Source organism: Takifugu rubripes, chromosome 8, assembly GCF_901000725.2.
Source record: "Takifugu rubripes chromosome 8, fTakRub1.2, whole genome shotgun sequence".
In the NCBI taxonomy this organism is placed as follows: domain Eukaryota; kingdom Metazoa; phylum Chordata; class Actinopteri; order Tetraodontiformes; family Tetraodontidae; genus Takifugu; species Takifugu rubripes.
This window is the reverse complement of record NC_042292.1, coordinates 13,552,991-13,566,048: the sequence shown is the minus strand read 5'-3', so window position 1 is coordinate 13,566,048 and position 13,058 is coordinate 13,552,991. Positions and strand designations below refer to the sequence as shown.

General features: G+C 44.5%; 3 protein-coding genes, 1 long non-coding RNA gene and 5 other non-coding genes across 12 annotated transcripts; 2 read left to right on the top strand and 7 right to left on the bottom strand.

Annotated features, from left to right (window-relative positions):
- Positions 1-196: 196 nt before the first annotated feature.
- Positions 197-6,308, bottom strand: batf2 (basic leucine zipper ATF-like transcription factor 2). 2 transcript variants are annotated; one of them, XM_011619171.2, is made up of 3 exons: positions 5,477-6,308; positions 4,589-4,705; positions 197-2,963 (listed from the first exon to the last, which is right to left on the bottom strand). In XM_011619171.2, exons 1-3 carry the CDS (start codon positions 5,600-5,602, stop codon positions 2,313-2,315), a joined length of 894 nt encoding a protein of 297 aa, XP_011617473.1. In that variant the 5' UTR covers positions 5,603-6,308; the 3' UTR covers positions 197-2,312. The 2 variants fall into 2 exon arrangements, with proteins under 2 accessions (XP_011617473.1, XP_011617474.1); XM_011619172.2 differs by lacking the exon at positions 5,477-6,308 and adding an exon at positions 4,829-5,458.
- A 146-nt stretch (positions 6,309-6,454) lies between these two features.
- arl2 (ADP-ribosylation factor-like 2) lies at positions 6,455-7,678 on the top strand. Its single transcript, XM_003977916.3, has 5 exons — positions 6,455-6,651; positions 6,835-6,945; positions 7,052-7,214; positions 7,291-7,371; positions 7,442-7,678. Exons 1-5 carry the CDS (start codon positions 6,587-6,589, stop codon positions 7,574-7,576), a joined length of 555 nt encoding a protein of 184 aa, XP_003977965.1. The 5' UTR covers positions 6,455-6,586; the 3' UTR covers positions 7,577-7,678.
- A 322-nt stretch (positions 7,679-8,000) lies between these two features.
- LOC105418741 (uncharacterized) lies at positions 8,001-11,062 on the bottom strand. 2 transcript variants are annotated; one of them, XR_003889177.1, is made up of 12 exons: positions 10,967-11,062; positions 10,385-10,419; positions 10,187-10,210; positions 9,942-9,979; positions 9,720-9,763; positions 9,476-9,533; positions 9,252-9,286; positions 9,033-9,070; positions 8,702-8,850; positions 8,522-8,570; positions 8,303-8,355; positions 8,001-8,113 (listed from the first exon to the last, which is right to left on the bottom strand). It is a non-coding gene; the product is annotated as an uncharacterized lncRNA (long non-coding RNA). The 2 variants fall into 2 exon arrangements; XR_003889176.1 differs by having other exon boundaries at positions 8,804-8,850; positions 10,967-11,061.
- LOC115250870 (small nucleolar RNA SNORD31) lies at positions 8,197-8,267 on the bottom strand. Its single transcript, XR_003889433.1, has one exon. It is a non-coding gene; the product is annotated as a small nucleolar RNA SNORD31 (small nucleolar RNA).
- On the bottom strand, positions 8,417-8,486 carry LOC115250871 (small nucleolar RNA SNORD31). Its single transcript, XR_003889434.1, has one exon. It is a non-coding gene; the product is annotated as a small nucleolar RNA SNORD31 (small nucleolar RNA).
- LOC115250872 (small nucleolar RNA SNORD22) lies at positions 8,634-8,760 on the bottom strand. Its single transcript, XR_003889435.1, has one exon. It is a non-coding gene; the product is annotated as a small nucleolar RNA SNORD22 (small nucleolar RNA).
- On the bottom strand, positions 8,918-8,987 carry LOC115250869 (small nucleolar RNA SNORD30). The gene has a single exon (XR_003889432.1). It is a non-coding gene; the product is annotated as a small nucleolar RNA SNORD30 (small nucleolar RNA).
- On the bottom strand, positions 9,155-9,219 carry LOC115250868 (small nucleolar RNA SNORD29). Its single transcript, XR_003889431.1, has one exon. It is a non-coding gene; the product is annotated as a small nucleolar RNA SNORD29 (small nucleolar RNA).
- Positions 11,063-11,100: 38 nt separating the features above from the next.
- Positions 11,101-13,045, top strand: LOC101071772 (THAP domain-containing protein 2-like). 2 transcript variants are annotated; one of them, XM_029839725.1, is made up of 5 exons: positions 11,101-11,439; positions 11,748-11,940; positions 12,034-12,135; positions 12,411-12,609; positions 12,917-13,045. In XM_029839725.1, exons 1-4 carry the CDS (start codon positions 11,360-11,362, stop codon positions 12,588-12,590), a joined length of 555 nt encoding a protein of 184 aa, XP_029695585.1. In that variant the 5' UTR covers positions 11,101-11,359; the 3' UTR covers positions 12,591-12,609; positions 12,917-13,045. The 2 variants fall into 2 exon arrangements, with proteins under 2 accessions (XP_029695585.1, XP_003977975.2); XM_003977926.3 differs by having other exon boundaries at positions 12,411-13,045.
- Positions 13,046-13,058: the final 13 nt, after the last annotated feature.

Here is a 13,058-nt window from a genome sequence, read left to right as displayed (position 1 = left end):
ACCTAGACAAATGCTAAAAAAAAAATTACGTCAATTTTTTTGGCACAGAAAACCTTAATTATAATAAAAAATATCTAGATTAATATTGATTAATTAATCAAACTATTGGCTGGTTTGTTGATTGTAATGGATTACACGTGTGCTGGATATTAATTTTAATTATTTTTTGTTTGTTTTTTCATACAGGCTACTTTCCAACAGTTTGATCGCGTTCACGCCATCGCCACTGGCAGTGATTGTCTTATTTTGAAAGGTATAATCGGATGTGAACCAGTGTGTATTGCCGTCTGCTCGATGTTTTCTTATAAAGGTGGCGCATGGAGAGAGAGTCTCACTGCAGATGACGCTATAGGATTTATTTATTTATTTATTTATTTGCTCTTTTTTTGTGTGTGGCGCGGTTTTGCCTCCTTCAATCACTCAATTTGATGTGAAAGTAAAAAAAATTGAAAAACCGCATCAACGCTTTCTCCTCCGAGCGTGACACCTCTGCGAAGCCGTTGGCTGCTGTTTCATCCTGAAGGGAAAGACACCCACTCTGACATCGCATCACCCTCCCTCCCACATTCTCCCCCCATTTTCCTCGCTTCCTGTTCTAGGCGGGCGGGTGTGTGTTAGTTTTATGCGGGGTTACGTTTAATTGTACAGTCATCCACTGCGCTTAAAAGCTCAGAAGGGTGGCGATTGCATTATCAGGGCCGGCCCTGAACGGCTTTAGTTCCCCGGGCGAGGTTGCACTTTGGGACCCCTACCCCCATCATAGCTGCATGTTCCAGAAAATATCATTTAGAAACACAAATAAACCATGGAAAAATAAACAAAGTGCTTAAGTTTTTGCAGCTTTATTAAGAAACGTTCAGTAAACAAACACACACTGGTAGCACACAAATACCTGGCTGTGCTAAACACAGATTGGTTTGGGGGGGGCAGTAAATGCAGAGCAGGCGTGTAATCACGAGGGCGAGACTGTGGTCTTAAGGTTTAACCAGCAGTTAACGCCGCTCCGTTGGGCACAAAGAGCATTAGCACCAAGTTATTATAGAGCTTTTCAACAGCAGCCATTTTGGAGAGAACAGGCGCTGATTAAGGCTGCGTTCACGTGCACGCCTTTCCTCAGCATGTAGGGAAAGTTGTCCTATTTTCCAACCTGCAGCTTAAATTATTTCCTTTGCCCATCTGAAGTCACAGATCATCCTTGTGTTAATGACTTTTAACAGCGGATTGGGCCAGTTTTCTGCATCCTTTAATTTCTGCATTTAACTTAAATCTTTCCTAAATCTCTTTTGCCTCATAAGCTCAATAAAAATCTGAAACTAATGTACATTTCTCTCCTGTTATCTTATGTGTTTGTGAAAATGTAAAAGAAAGAACAGTATAGAATAGTATTTTACTATAATAGTTTTTTAGTATATTATACACAGTACAAAATGATCAATTATAATATTAAATGCTTGAATATAAGACAGTCAGTTGTGTTTTATTTAGTTTAATGATTAGATGAATGTACTAGAGTTCTCCAATTTACATAACTACTTATATTTTTCAAGTTTATCACCTACAATGGACACCACTAATCAATAATAAGTAGTAACATTTCTTTATTGTGAAAATAAACTCCACGTTAGATAGAGACTGAAAGGATTTTGTTTGTAAAAGTGTTGTTTTTAACCATTCATGAATTCATATTGCAATACACCGATTAGCCGCTAGAGGGAGCTAATCAACAGTGAGTCCACATTCATCACTTCCTGTTCCCAACTATAACAGCCATATAACATAAACACATATCACAGCCAAGCCTAGTTATAAGAGGTAGAAGTGAGGGAATGTTTTATTTAAATTAAACACGGAGCATTATTACTTGCAATTTATCACAAAATGTAGTTAAATCGTTTTGAAATGAAAGCCAATTTACACATGAACACATCACAAGAATCAGTGATAATCAGTAGCAGCAACACTTGTTGGGCACGTGCATGATTTCACAATAAACTGGGTATAATTAGTATTACTAAATGTCAAATAGTTTTCAAAAGTTCAGTCGAGTAAGTGGAAATCGCACAGTAAGTGTGATTCATTGGAATGTTGTCCCACACAGTTTGAAAGCTTCTGTCAATTGCAGTTGTGAGAAGAATGCGAGCAATTGGGTAATCAGATAAAACCAACATGTCAGAGTTACGCGGAATGGTGAGTACCTCATGGGAAGCTAAATTTGGAACTTCCAAAAAGGGTCTGGCGTAAATGCCCAAAAAGAGTGCTGCATTTCAACAGGCTAAAGTGCAAAGTTGTGAGGGCTATTTCGGTAAAGATGTCTACTGTTCAGAAACAACACAGTTCGTTTCGCCCTCTTGTAATATCCAGTCGTTGACCTCGAGGAGCTCCAGAAAGCTGATGTCTCTGGAGGTGTCCTCCAGAGAACTCCGTAGTTCAAAGTACTCTCTGGTACCAGGGGAGGTCTGGGGCGCTCCGAGGGGGCTGGGGACCGTGAGCAGGGACAGAGGGAGCCCCGGATTGGTGCTGGAGGGGTGGGAGTAACTTGGTTTGGAATCGTTGAGGTTTTCAACCAGGTGAGTCTGGGGGATGCTCACAGGACACAGGGGGTGAGAGGAGTCTGCCCCGGGGCAATGAAACAAAGAGTGAGGAGCAGGCGCTGTGATGAAGGAGGAATGTGGGGAAGTTTTAGAGCTGCCGGAGGAGAAGAGCTCACAGGATGTGGCCGCGGGAGCTGGGGTCAAAGGCGAGCTTCCTCCAAGAGAAGCTGAGGATGTAGCGGCCGGAGTGGAGGTCTGGTTAGAGTCCGGGAAGGACACGGAGAGAGGGTCCGCTGGACCAGAGCCGGGACCCTTGAGGCAGCAGAAAGGCTTGTGGCGCTCCAGGGCAGCAGTGTAGAGGAGGGCCTCCCGCTCTAAGGAGGCTATCTCCTTCCTGAGGGCAGAGTTAGTGCCCTCCAGAGACTCCAGGTCCTACAGCGGGGACACACAACCAAGCGGCGACAGGTGAGAAAGGAGGAAAATCTAGATCCAGGAAATGCAACGTTTGCGTTACGTTCGCCAGCAGTAAAGGCGACATTCAGACTGTTTTCCTTAAACTTGAACCAACGACTGAGTCAGCTGACTCTTCTTTGTCTCAACAGCACGGCACCGCTCGGCCATAAACGCTGATAAAAGATGTATATCACAGGACAAATACCAGTCCGTCCACGGAATCTCACTCAAGGTGTGACTTGTGCCACAGTAAAGCTAAACGACTCCTCTCTGAGACTCTGTAGCGGGAATCACCGCACTGAACGGCGTGGGCGTGATGGCGGACGTCAACCGTCAGCAGCCGTCCCACGAGTGAAGCGGGAACAGGGGCGCGATCGGCAGCTAAAAGCTGCTCTGATCAGCAACCAGACAAACAAACAATCAATAAGGATGTTTCACTGTAACCACGATTTACTCGAATTTCCTTGGACACGTGACATGTCACGTTGATATCGGTTAGCTTTGTTTGTTTGTTTGTTAAATGTCTGAGTTTAATGTCTGAGCTGATGGATATCCGTTCTTCCGTAGAGTTGTGTTTCCACGCTGACGGCCGATTGGACAGATAGGAGCGCGGCGGCGGCTAACGCACAGCTAGCTGAGGGAAAAAGTTGGGATTAGCTCCACTTTTTGGAACATTTCAGGTCATTGCCGTTCGTTATCATCGAAGCCAAGCAGGTTTTTCAGATAACCAACAAAGAACTTTTCCTGCTTAAGTTTTGTGTCAGCGTGGCCGCTTTATTTGGCGCGTTGCTACTGAGCAAGCTAGCATACACATATACCTTTAATTATTTACTTATATATTCCTATTTTTGTAAGGATGACTAAGATTATGTTACCATAATGGTAGCAAAATCTTGTCTTTTTCTTTAAGAGTTCCTGTAACTTCCTGGTTAGAGCCAAAAGCCAAAGGGACGAAGGATATCATCAGTCAGAAAAAAAAAGTACAGGTGTCAAGAGGTTAACACACAACACACGGGTGATAAGTCAACGATAAACTTAAGCCGAGTTACAGACATTAAAACCAGGCTGGTGGCAAGTGGAGGACAAAAACCAAAAGTATGGATTCCTTCAAAAGAACAAAAAATAAACCCACATTTGGATCAGTGACCAGATTGTCTCTTGATGTGATATTTAATTGGAGAATTGAAATAAAAGCTATTTAAAAAATATTTTATAGGAATAAAACTGTAGTTGATTGTGTAGTAAGGAGATTTTAGCCCACAATTGCGCTTTAATTTAGCCGTCAAACGAGGACTGTTTAGAATTTGGCGACATTTTGTCATTATGTCTGAAATTTGCTTTATGGTAAAACATGTAAATGTGTTCAAAAAGCAAAGAAACATTGGTCCCAATGGTGTGTGTGTGTGTGTGTGAGTGTGTGTGTGTATGAGTGAGTGAGTTCAAAGTGAAGGTCAATCCCGACTGGGAGCGATTCTCCTAAGGAGAGTATTTACAAGAAACAGCCAGACGCGTTCAGGCAGATTACACAATCCAGACACACCGCTAGTCACTCAGGCCCTGAGCGTGTGTGTGTGCGTGTGTGTGCGTGTGCGCGTGTGTGAGACCTGGTGAAGTTGGTCGGCCCTCTCTGTTTGCTTTTTCCTGCTCTTCCGCGCAGCTTCTCTGTTCTTGTCCTTTTTCTTCATCCCTGGCTGCCTCGTCCGTCCATCTCCTTCTTGCTCCTGTGAACATCAATGAGACTCATTTTAATGCGAACTCTCCAGCGTGTACGAATTCCCTCAGCAAAATAAGCGCTCTTTGGAGCATAATTGAACCGCGTGGCTTGCTGGGATATCTCCACTCACCCATGTGGCCCCGGGATTTTTTGATACACTCCTGAGATTTCACCTAGACATGACCGTGTAACTTGACCAACCAGGAGGTCCCAAAAATCAAAACCGAATGTGTCCTCACTGGTAAAAGAGGAAGTCGGTGCGCTTTTTTTGGAAACCCATGAGGCTAAACTTAAGGCACAGATCCTCCCAGGGCAAACATAGCTGAGCTGTGACAGTAAATGTCTCACCCTCCACTCAGTTTTCCCATCATGTCTGATGACGTGTTGACAGCGTGAAATCTCACATCAGTTTGTTTAAAGCCTGATTTCCTGACTGCATGTTGAGCAGCCTGGTTGGACACTTTTGAAGAAATCCCTGCCCTTGCTAATGGATTTGATACATATGAGGGGGGAGATAAGGGTCTCAACTTGCTTGGAAAATGACTTAAACGTCCAGTGACGTGCTGCTTGTTGAGGCTTTTATCTAGTCCTTCTATTATTTCCATTATACTTTAATACTGGTGAGACAGGGACAGGGAGAGCAGAAAAACACGTGTTTTCCGTCCTATGAGACCTTTAACCAACCTAAGAGTGGATCCCTGCAGCGATTATTCCCCATATTTCTGACCAAATTCACATTTCTCTCTTGATATGTTTAGTTTTTTCCAATTATACTCACCGAGCTGGGTGTGTTACTATGTCTCTCTTCCGTTGACAAGGAACTGGAGCTGATGGACATGTCCACGCTGTCCGTGAATAAAGAGATCAGCTCTACCTGTAGCGGATCGTCCGGGGATCCTTCCATTATCTGCGCTGCATTCCCGCAGGAGAGAGGCCATTCAGCGGAGCCGCACCGGCGGCGAAGCGGCTGATACGAACGGGGTTAAATAAATAGATACATTTAAAAAAAAAAAAAAAAGATGATGTTACTTAAAATGTGGCGTCTGTGACCAAATGTCCAATGCATGTGTGTTGTGAGGAGTTTGTCCACGGTCGAGTGGCTTTTGTAGGCATTGATGCAATCGGATGCTTTCGCTTTCTCTTTATTTAAAGTGACCCAATGCGGTGCAGCGGGTGGGTTAGGGTGTGTCCGCGCGTGGGGGCAATTGTTTCACTTTCTCATTTAATTCTATTAAGGCTGCTTTACGTTTAAACACAGTTTTAGTCGACCGAGGAGCGATCAGTGTTACGGCGGTGTGATCTTTTACGACGGAATTGAACGCATCATTTCGAATGAGGGGGGGGGGGGGCAGGAATTTGGGGTTTATTGCTAATAACTAAGCACCCATGTGCAGGTGGATTTGTCTGCTAGATTCGGTGTTGAGGGTGTGTGCGTGTGACAGCCGTTCAACATAAAGGGTGCTTAAACATGCGTGCCCACAGCCCATTCAACTAAATTATTTACTGTTAGTCATTTTACTTTATTATCTTGGTGATATACATTATTTTGGGGGGTCTAAGAGATGTTTACACCAAGAGGCTGAAAGGCTATACTCTTGAATTATGATTTAATCTTATGTGGCGCCCATTCCACTCAAATAAGGCTCTGATAGCTGCGCCCTAAAACGAGAACTGGCCAATCAAGCAGCTTCTGAAGCTTGTTCAGCCAATCAGGCTTCGCTATTCCCGAAACCAACCAATCGTTGGGTGCGAGGGGCGGTACTAGTATCCAGCATTTCCTGGTTCGCAATGCTTGTTGATGCTCGCTGCATTTCAATCTTTACAAAAAGATTACCCGTATCCTAGTTGATAAATAATCCACTTTGCGTCTGAGCTGGACACCGTCGCGATGGGTTTGTTGACAATATTGAAGAAGATGAAGCAAAAGGAGCGAGAAATGAGGCTGCTAATGTTGTATCCTTGTGGTCGTGTATTAGCTTAGCTGTAAACTAGCATCCAGGCGCGGATCTCCTCATAAACGTTTTAACGAATCTAGCGTTAGATGTTCACACCATTACTTTACTGTCTTGTTTCACCCTTTTGGGTTGCACCGCGCTATCTTTTAGCATGGCTTGTTCCTTAACCGGGTACCTGCAGGGGGCTGGATAACGCAGGCAAAACCACCATCCTGAAGAAGTTTAACGGAGAAGATGTGAGCACCATCTCACCGACTTTAGGCTTCAACATCAAAACTTTGGAGCACAAAGGGTAACTTAAGCTGAATCTTTCCCCCACCCAAAACAAAAAGTTAAACCCCTGTCATGAACGTGTTTCTATTACGCACGCAGTGCTTACAACAAAGTGTGTTTTCTAGATTTAAGTTGAATATTTGGGATGTTGGGGGTCAGAAGTCCCTGCGCTCCTACTGGAGGAACTACTTTGAGAGCACAGACGGGCTGGTGTGGGTGGTGGACAGCGCAGACCGGCTCAGGATGGAGGACTGCGGGCAGGAGCTCAGCAAGCTGCTGCAGGAAGAGGTGAAGCCTGTTTCCCACTTCTGGAGAAAGATATTTTTGGTTACGTATGTTGTCTTTTACTTCCAACCCTGCGCAGAGGTTAGCTGGTGCAACGCTGCTGGTGTTTGCTAACAAACAGGATTTACCTGGAGCTCTGTCCAAGGATGCAATCCAGGAGGTAACGAGTGCTCGGCACTCTCCATGTTCTTCCTGATCCTGCGACCTTCATCGTGCCTGTTCCCCTGCAGGCCCTGGCCCTGGATGAGATCAAGAGCCATCACTGGTGCATCATTGGCTGCAGCGCAGTGACGGGGGAGAACTTGCTGGCAGGAGTGGACTGGTTACTGGACGACATCGCTGCGAGGATCTTCACTGCCGAGTGACGGCCCAGTTCCAGTTGGACCCAGAACTCTAATGAACTGAAAACTATTTATGGTTTGCAGAATGTAGTGTGTGACTTGTCAGTAAAGGGTGATTCTTGGGATCAGTTCACTTATTTAAGCTGTTAAACACGCAACTTTGTGCCTGAAGGATCATTAGTCCAATTATGTGAGAGAATGTTACGAGAACAAACTTTGGCCAATGTAAAGCTTTCACTGGCAACTTAATACTCTAAGCAGACGGCTGTTGAAATCCAGACTTTGTCCTCTACCAGGGAAGGAAATGGGAGCCCGGTGGGGAAGTGTTGAACCAGTAGGATAGAAAACCCTGCTGGTGTCTGCCCTCCAGAACTGGGTTTGGATCGCACGTCAGGGTCGCTCATGTTTTGCAACCTCACTCTTGGCTCAAATTCCAGCAGGACAAGAGTTTCATTAACTTCACTTTATTGTTCAAATAATTGAGGAAAATACAATAGTTTCATTCAGTCATCAAGCAAACAGGTCTTGAGCGTTGAAATGGCGCCACCTTCAGTCTCAAACCTGTAACCAAAGAAGTGCGTTAATAATGCACATAAAACCGAGCGGATACATTTTGTTGCCACGCCTGTCTATTATTAGGGAATTATAAGTCAGAGAATACCGATCAGTCATGAATCATCAGACTGGGGCGGTAACTTACTCATCATTTGACATTTTCCACACAAAAAGCCTCACTTGGGCATCATTTACCTTCTAAAATCCCAGGCTGGCGCACGGCACAGGAGATCCCGAGCAATTCCAACCTGCAACAGGTCAGAAATTAATCACCTGATCCGATAAAGGTGATCACGGCTTTGCAACCGTTTCAGTCAGAAAATACCGATCAGTCATGAATCATCAGACTGGGGCGGTAACTTAAGTCATCATTGGTCGGATACGAGTAAAAACTGATTCACCTAAGATACGTACCTCAGCCGGGACAGAGCGAGGCATCTTCAGTGATCCCAGCACATCCCAGCTGTAAACAGAAACCAGTTAGATTCCAACCCTTAAGAGATAATTATAGATCTGAGCACCAGTTTCCATTCAGACTGTTGGTAACCCCAACAAGTCTTCCCCTTCCTGCCAAGGCAACACCAGTGGGTTCACCTTTTCAGGTTCTGGCGTTGACGCAAGGCGTAAGACGTGTGCGGGTGTCATCACCAAGGAAACCGCTTTCCTACCACCCCAACACAGCGCACGTCCACTCACCGGGGCGACGATCCGTGGTAGCACCGTCAGCATCCCACAGCAGAAACCTGAAATAAAGGGGACGAGTGTAAGCACCGGTCTCGCTGGTTTGAAACGGCCGACGCTGCTCTACACTGATGTCAGATGTTCCATTTCTCAACAGGTGTTCAGACGAACGAGATTCCAATATTATCTCATCATTGTCAGCAGGTTTGAGGATTTCTGTGAACGTCCCCGTGGCAGAACTCACCTTTAGCTCGATGCATCGCGGGGAGGACCCTCAGACACCTGCGAGACAGATTACAGACCCTCAGTTGGAGCAGGATTTGTTTTATTTAGAAGTTCGGGAAGAGCAGAGGTGACTGAAGCGCAGCTGCTCAGATGTTCGTGTCGTTTCACATCGGGTCAAAGTGAGCTAAGTTTCATCATCATTGAACCACGCCGAGAACGGCCGCAGGGCTGAGCTCACCTGGCAATGCCGATGACTCCGCCCTCCGAGATCAACTGCAGGAAAGAGACGATGTTAGACAAATCCCACTACAATGCCGCCACGTGTGGAAGTTTAAGCGTTCGATCAGGGCTTTGGTGACAAACTGCCATGGGACAATTAGCCGTCCAGTTGTTTGATGGGTTTAACCCCATTTCATCCTTTCAAACAGTCACAACCCTCTGTTAAGTGTGCGTAATACCTACATCTGCAGACTTCCACTTTGCCCCGTACAGCAGAGGTAGCATCCGTCTTTAGTCCCTCCTGGAAGACAAACGCCACCTTAATCCCATCCAACACATAAAAACCCCATTCATTTTACAACCAGGGGGGGGATCAGATTCAAGGTTGGCATCACTTCAAAATCAGGCATATGCTTGTCATTATTTGGAATCATCATGTTTAGACCCCAGTAATTAATTTAATTAAGTGAAGGCTCATGTCACTCACCTCTTCAGTCTGATTATCAGAGTTATACAGAAGCAGAGAGCAGTCTGTAAGTAAAGTAGGACATTAGTCATGTAGTAACACATTAAATGTGGGTATAGACATTTAAGTGGCCCATCAGATTGAAAATGTGGCATCATTAAAATCAGACATATGCTTGTCTATATAAATATCATCAACAATAGCCACTGCTGGACTGGTTTAATAACTCCTTTTAGTTCTTACCTGCTCAGTTCCCTTTATTGTTAGCCAGGATCAAACATCTGAAATGGAAAAAAGGAGGTTTCACCAAATTGTGTGTCATAGTTTCTCCTTAAGCTAGTTAGCATGAGCTCCTGTTCTACTCAGAATCTGGTAAAGACATTTCTTCAAAGGCCAATTCAGTAAGAGAGAGTTCAGAGATTCATCATTGCAGCACTGAGCAAAAAAGGTCATTTAATTCTACCGGGACATGGGAGAAAAATATTTACCTTAGTTTTTACTCGTTCGTGAGCCTGGAGAGAACAAAACAGTTGAAGTTGAAGACTCTTACAAAACAACCATACGTACACACTTCGATCACGCTACTCAGTAGATTGAGATAAAGTTTCCTCAATGGATTATCAGTGAGAGAGTTCAATAACATCATTGTAGCAGCATATTCTGTTCAGTTACTTTAAAATATTTACCCTCAGCATGACGGAGTTTGTCATTTTTCGCCGCCCTGCAAAGAGAAATAGCGAGTTAGCATCGGTGGCTGCATGGCCTGCAGCACATACCGGCTCCCTGCACGTGCCAAACACGTGTTAGCTAAACACCTTTAATTTTTAAGAGCGTCTCATCAGATTTAATAATTGCAATCACAGTACATTCAGTACAGGTCTGTGAAAATTATCATCATCGAGACACCGTCGAGTCTTTTCCCACCAGCATTAGCAGAAGTGCAGGGAGAGATTTGCACTCATCTTTTCACGCAATACTGCATGCATCGTTTAGGAAATACATCGACATTCGATTAAAAATATGTTTCCCAAAGAAAATGTTTGCTATATTGATGGATGGTTTAAGATTAGGCCGCAGCAGGGATTGGGACCTTAAGTCTGGCTGAGATACCAGTTAGCACACAGGTTAAGCGCGCAAAAGTTCCAAAGATAAAACGCTTAATCTCAACCCTTCTGGATCTACAACTAGTTTGCAATATTAGACTTGGGTCGTTAAACATAAGTTTGCGACAAATTGTCTCACTTAAAAGAATCACAGATAGTTCTTACCTGCGACAAATGAATGGAGAGAGTGGAAGAGGAAACTGGTCCGTCTTCTTTTTATCTCCCCCTGCTGAGGGCCTCTTCCGGCTCCACCCATTAACGCCGCGTTGACTGTGGAGGAGGAACCAAAAAAGAAGAGGAGGAACCGAAACTAAGCGCCGCCATCTTGGTACAGGACTAGCATGCACAACTACGAAGGAAAATGTTCCTCCGCATTCTTAAAGTAGAATTACTCACTGAATTTTAGACCGATTTCCAAACTTTTTGAATTTTTAGAAACGTCACACGTGTAGGTATGGCAGAGGCTCCTTGGATATTTTAAATTATGCTGGTTTTACGACCAAAATACAACGTCTACTGAACGTTATCAGCAGACGAGCATCTGTCAAAACTGAAAAGATGCCGGACTTCTGTGCTGCGTACGGATGCTCCAATGAGCGCAACGCACAAACCAAATCTCGGGGGATCACTTTTCACAGGTAAGATAAAGTGACGGATAATGAAGTGAGCAGGTATGGTGAAATAAAGCTCAATGGGACGGACAAAACTCCCCAGCTTCCCGTCCATGTCCTATATGTGACATAACCAGCTCTCATCATCACCCAGCGAATCATAAGATCTTGTGAATCTCTAAAATCCCCCTGGGGAAAAAAACAAATATACGAAAGAAACAAGCACGTCCCTAGCAACGGTGGCATCTAATAGAAATCCTAATAATTAATGATGGATATTTAATTATTTGGAGGCAATTCTTTCAATTCTCTGGCTACTTTTCTTACTTTTTAAGGTTTCCTAAAGACAGCACATTAAGGAAACAGTGGGAACTGGCAGTGAAACGGAAAGACTTTGTGGCATCTGGGAGGTCCCTGCTCTGCAGTGAGCACTTCAGGCCTCATGAGTTTGACAGTACAGGACAAACTGTCCGGCTGAGACACGGAGTCAAACCATCCGTCTTTAACTTCCCGTCTCGTTCACAAAAGGTATTTGTGCCATTTTATGCTTGCATGTGTAGGGATAAAGTACGGTGCGCTTTCTGAGGCTAAAAATGTTCTATTACCTTTCTACCATTTTAGCGAGCGCCACCAAGGGCAACAAAAGCTTCGAGGAAAGCAGAAGAGAGCCTGCCAGCGGAGTCGCCACAGCCGCTCCATGAAGATGAACCGCATTCTAACGCCGTGAGTGTTTGCATGCAAACGCACGAGAGCATCAAGGCCCTGGTTATTAAAACCAGCATCGCATTCGCTCTCCGCCACTGACTTCAGACGCACCCCTATACACATGGGAACACGGTACATTAAAACATACTGTAGTTATTTTTATATATATCTATGTCCCTGTGACTAAGACGCTCATCTAAGGTGCAACCAGTGGGACTGAAGGATGAAGTTAAGAAGGCGGGCCAGCTTCAGTTATAAGCATCACTGTATATTCTTATCTCTCTTTCCAATAGGACCACAATTATGCTTTGCCTGCTTCTCCGACTGCTCTGAAGGCCCGTCTTAGAGAAGCTCTGGCTAGAGTGGAGAGTCTGGAGCGCGAGAAGAGAAATAGCCTGCTGCGGGAGCGAAGGGCGGAGAAAAGAGTGCTCGCTCTTCTCCAGGATCTCGATACGCTTCAAGCCACGCTTTAAATAAAGGCCTGGATGTTTTGTGGGTCGATGTCTCTTTCTTTCATTGTTTAGTCTTTCTTTAGGTCCGTCCTCGATCTATTATGTCTGACGTCGGTTGTGAGCAAACCCTGTAAAAACAGCTTGAAATTTGAACGATTTATGATTATTTTAATCGTGTAGACGCATCATTTCCATATATGCAGCGTCTCTGCGTAGCCGTCTGTGAGCTGACTGACACGCGTTTGAAACACTGTACTTATGAAAACAACTGATGTTTAAAGGGGCTGAATTTGCCATTAGATATACAAAAATGTAGTCATTGTTTAGTCTTTGCTGTCATTTTACAGATTCATTTGGGAGGGAACCTGATGTTGGAACCCTTTCTTGATGGAGTTTCCCTTTTGTAAATGTCCACAAGATGGCGACAAAGGTACCGACGGATGATGTGATCATTAAATAAAACTTCATCAATGTAACAAAGACCTGTTT

Coding starts and splice junctions, on each gene's coding strand:
- batf2 (XM_011619171.2), bottom strand. CDS start 5,602: ATGGAAGGATCCCCGGACGATCCGCTACAGGTAGAGCTGATCTCTTTA. Junction 4,706..5,476: donor ATAGTAACACACCCAGCTCG/GTGAGTATAATT, acceptor TGATGTTCACAG/GAGCAAGAAGGAGATGGACG. Junction 2,964..4,588: donor GGGCCGACCAACTTCACCAG/GTCTCACACACG, acceptor TCCCCGCTGTAG/GACCTGGAGTCTCTGGAGGG.
- arl2 (XM_003977916.3), top strand. CDS start 6,587: ATGGGTTTGTTGACAATATTGAAGAAGATGAAGCAAAAGGAGCGAGAA. Junction 6,946..7,051: donor AAAACTTTGGAGCACAAAGG/GTAACTTAAGCT, acceptor TGTGTTTTCTAG/ATTTAAGTTGAATATTTGGG. Junction 7,372..7,441: donor CCAAGGATGCAATCCAGGAG/GTAACGAGTGCT, acceptor GTTCCCCTGCAG/GCCCTGGCCCTGGATGAGAT.
- LOC101071772 (XM_029839725.1), top strand. CDS start 11,360: ATGCCGGACTTCTGTGCTGCGTACGGATGCTCCAATGAGCGCAACGCA. Junction 11,941..12,033: donor TCCCGTCTCGTTCACAAAAG/GTATTTGTGCCA, acceptor CTACCATTTTAG/CGAGCGCCACCAAGGGCAAC. Junction 12,136..12,410: donor ATGAACCGCATTCTAACGCC/GTGAGTGTTTGC, acceptor TCTTTCCAATAG/GACCACAATTATGCTTTGCC.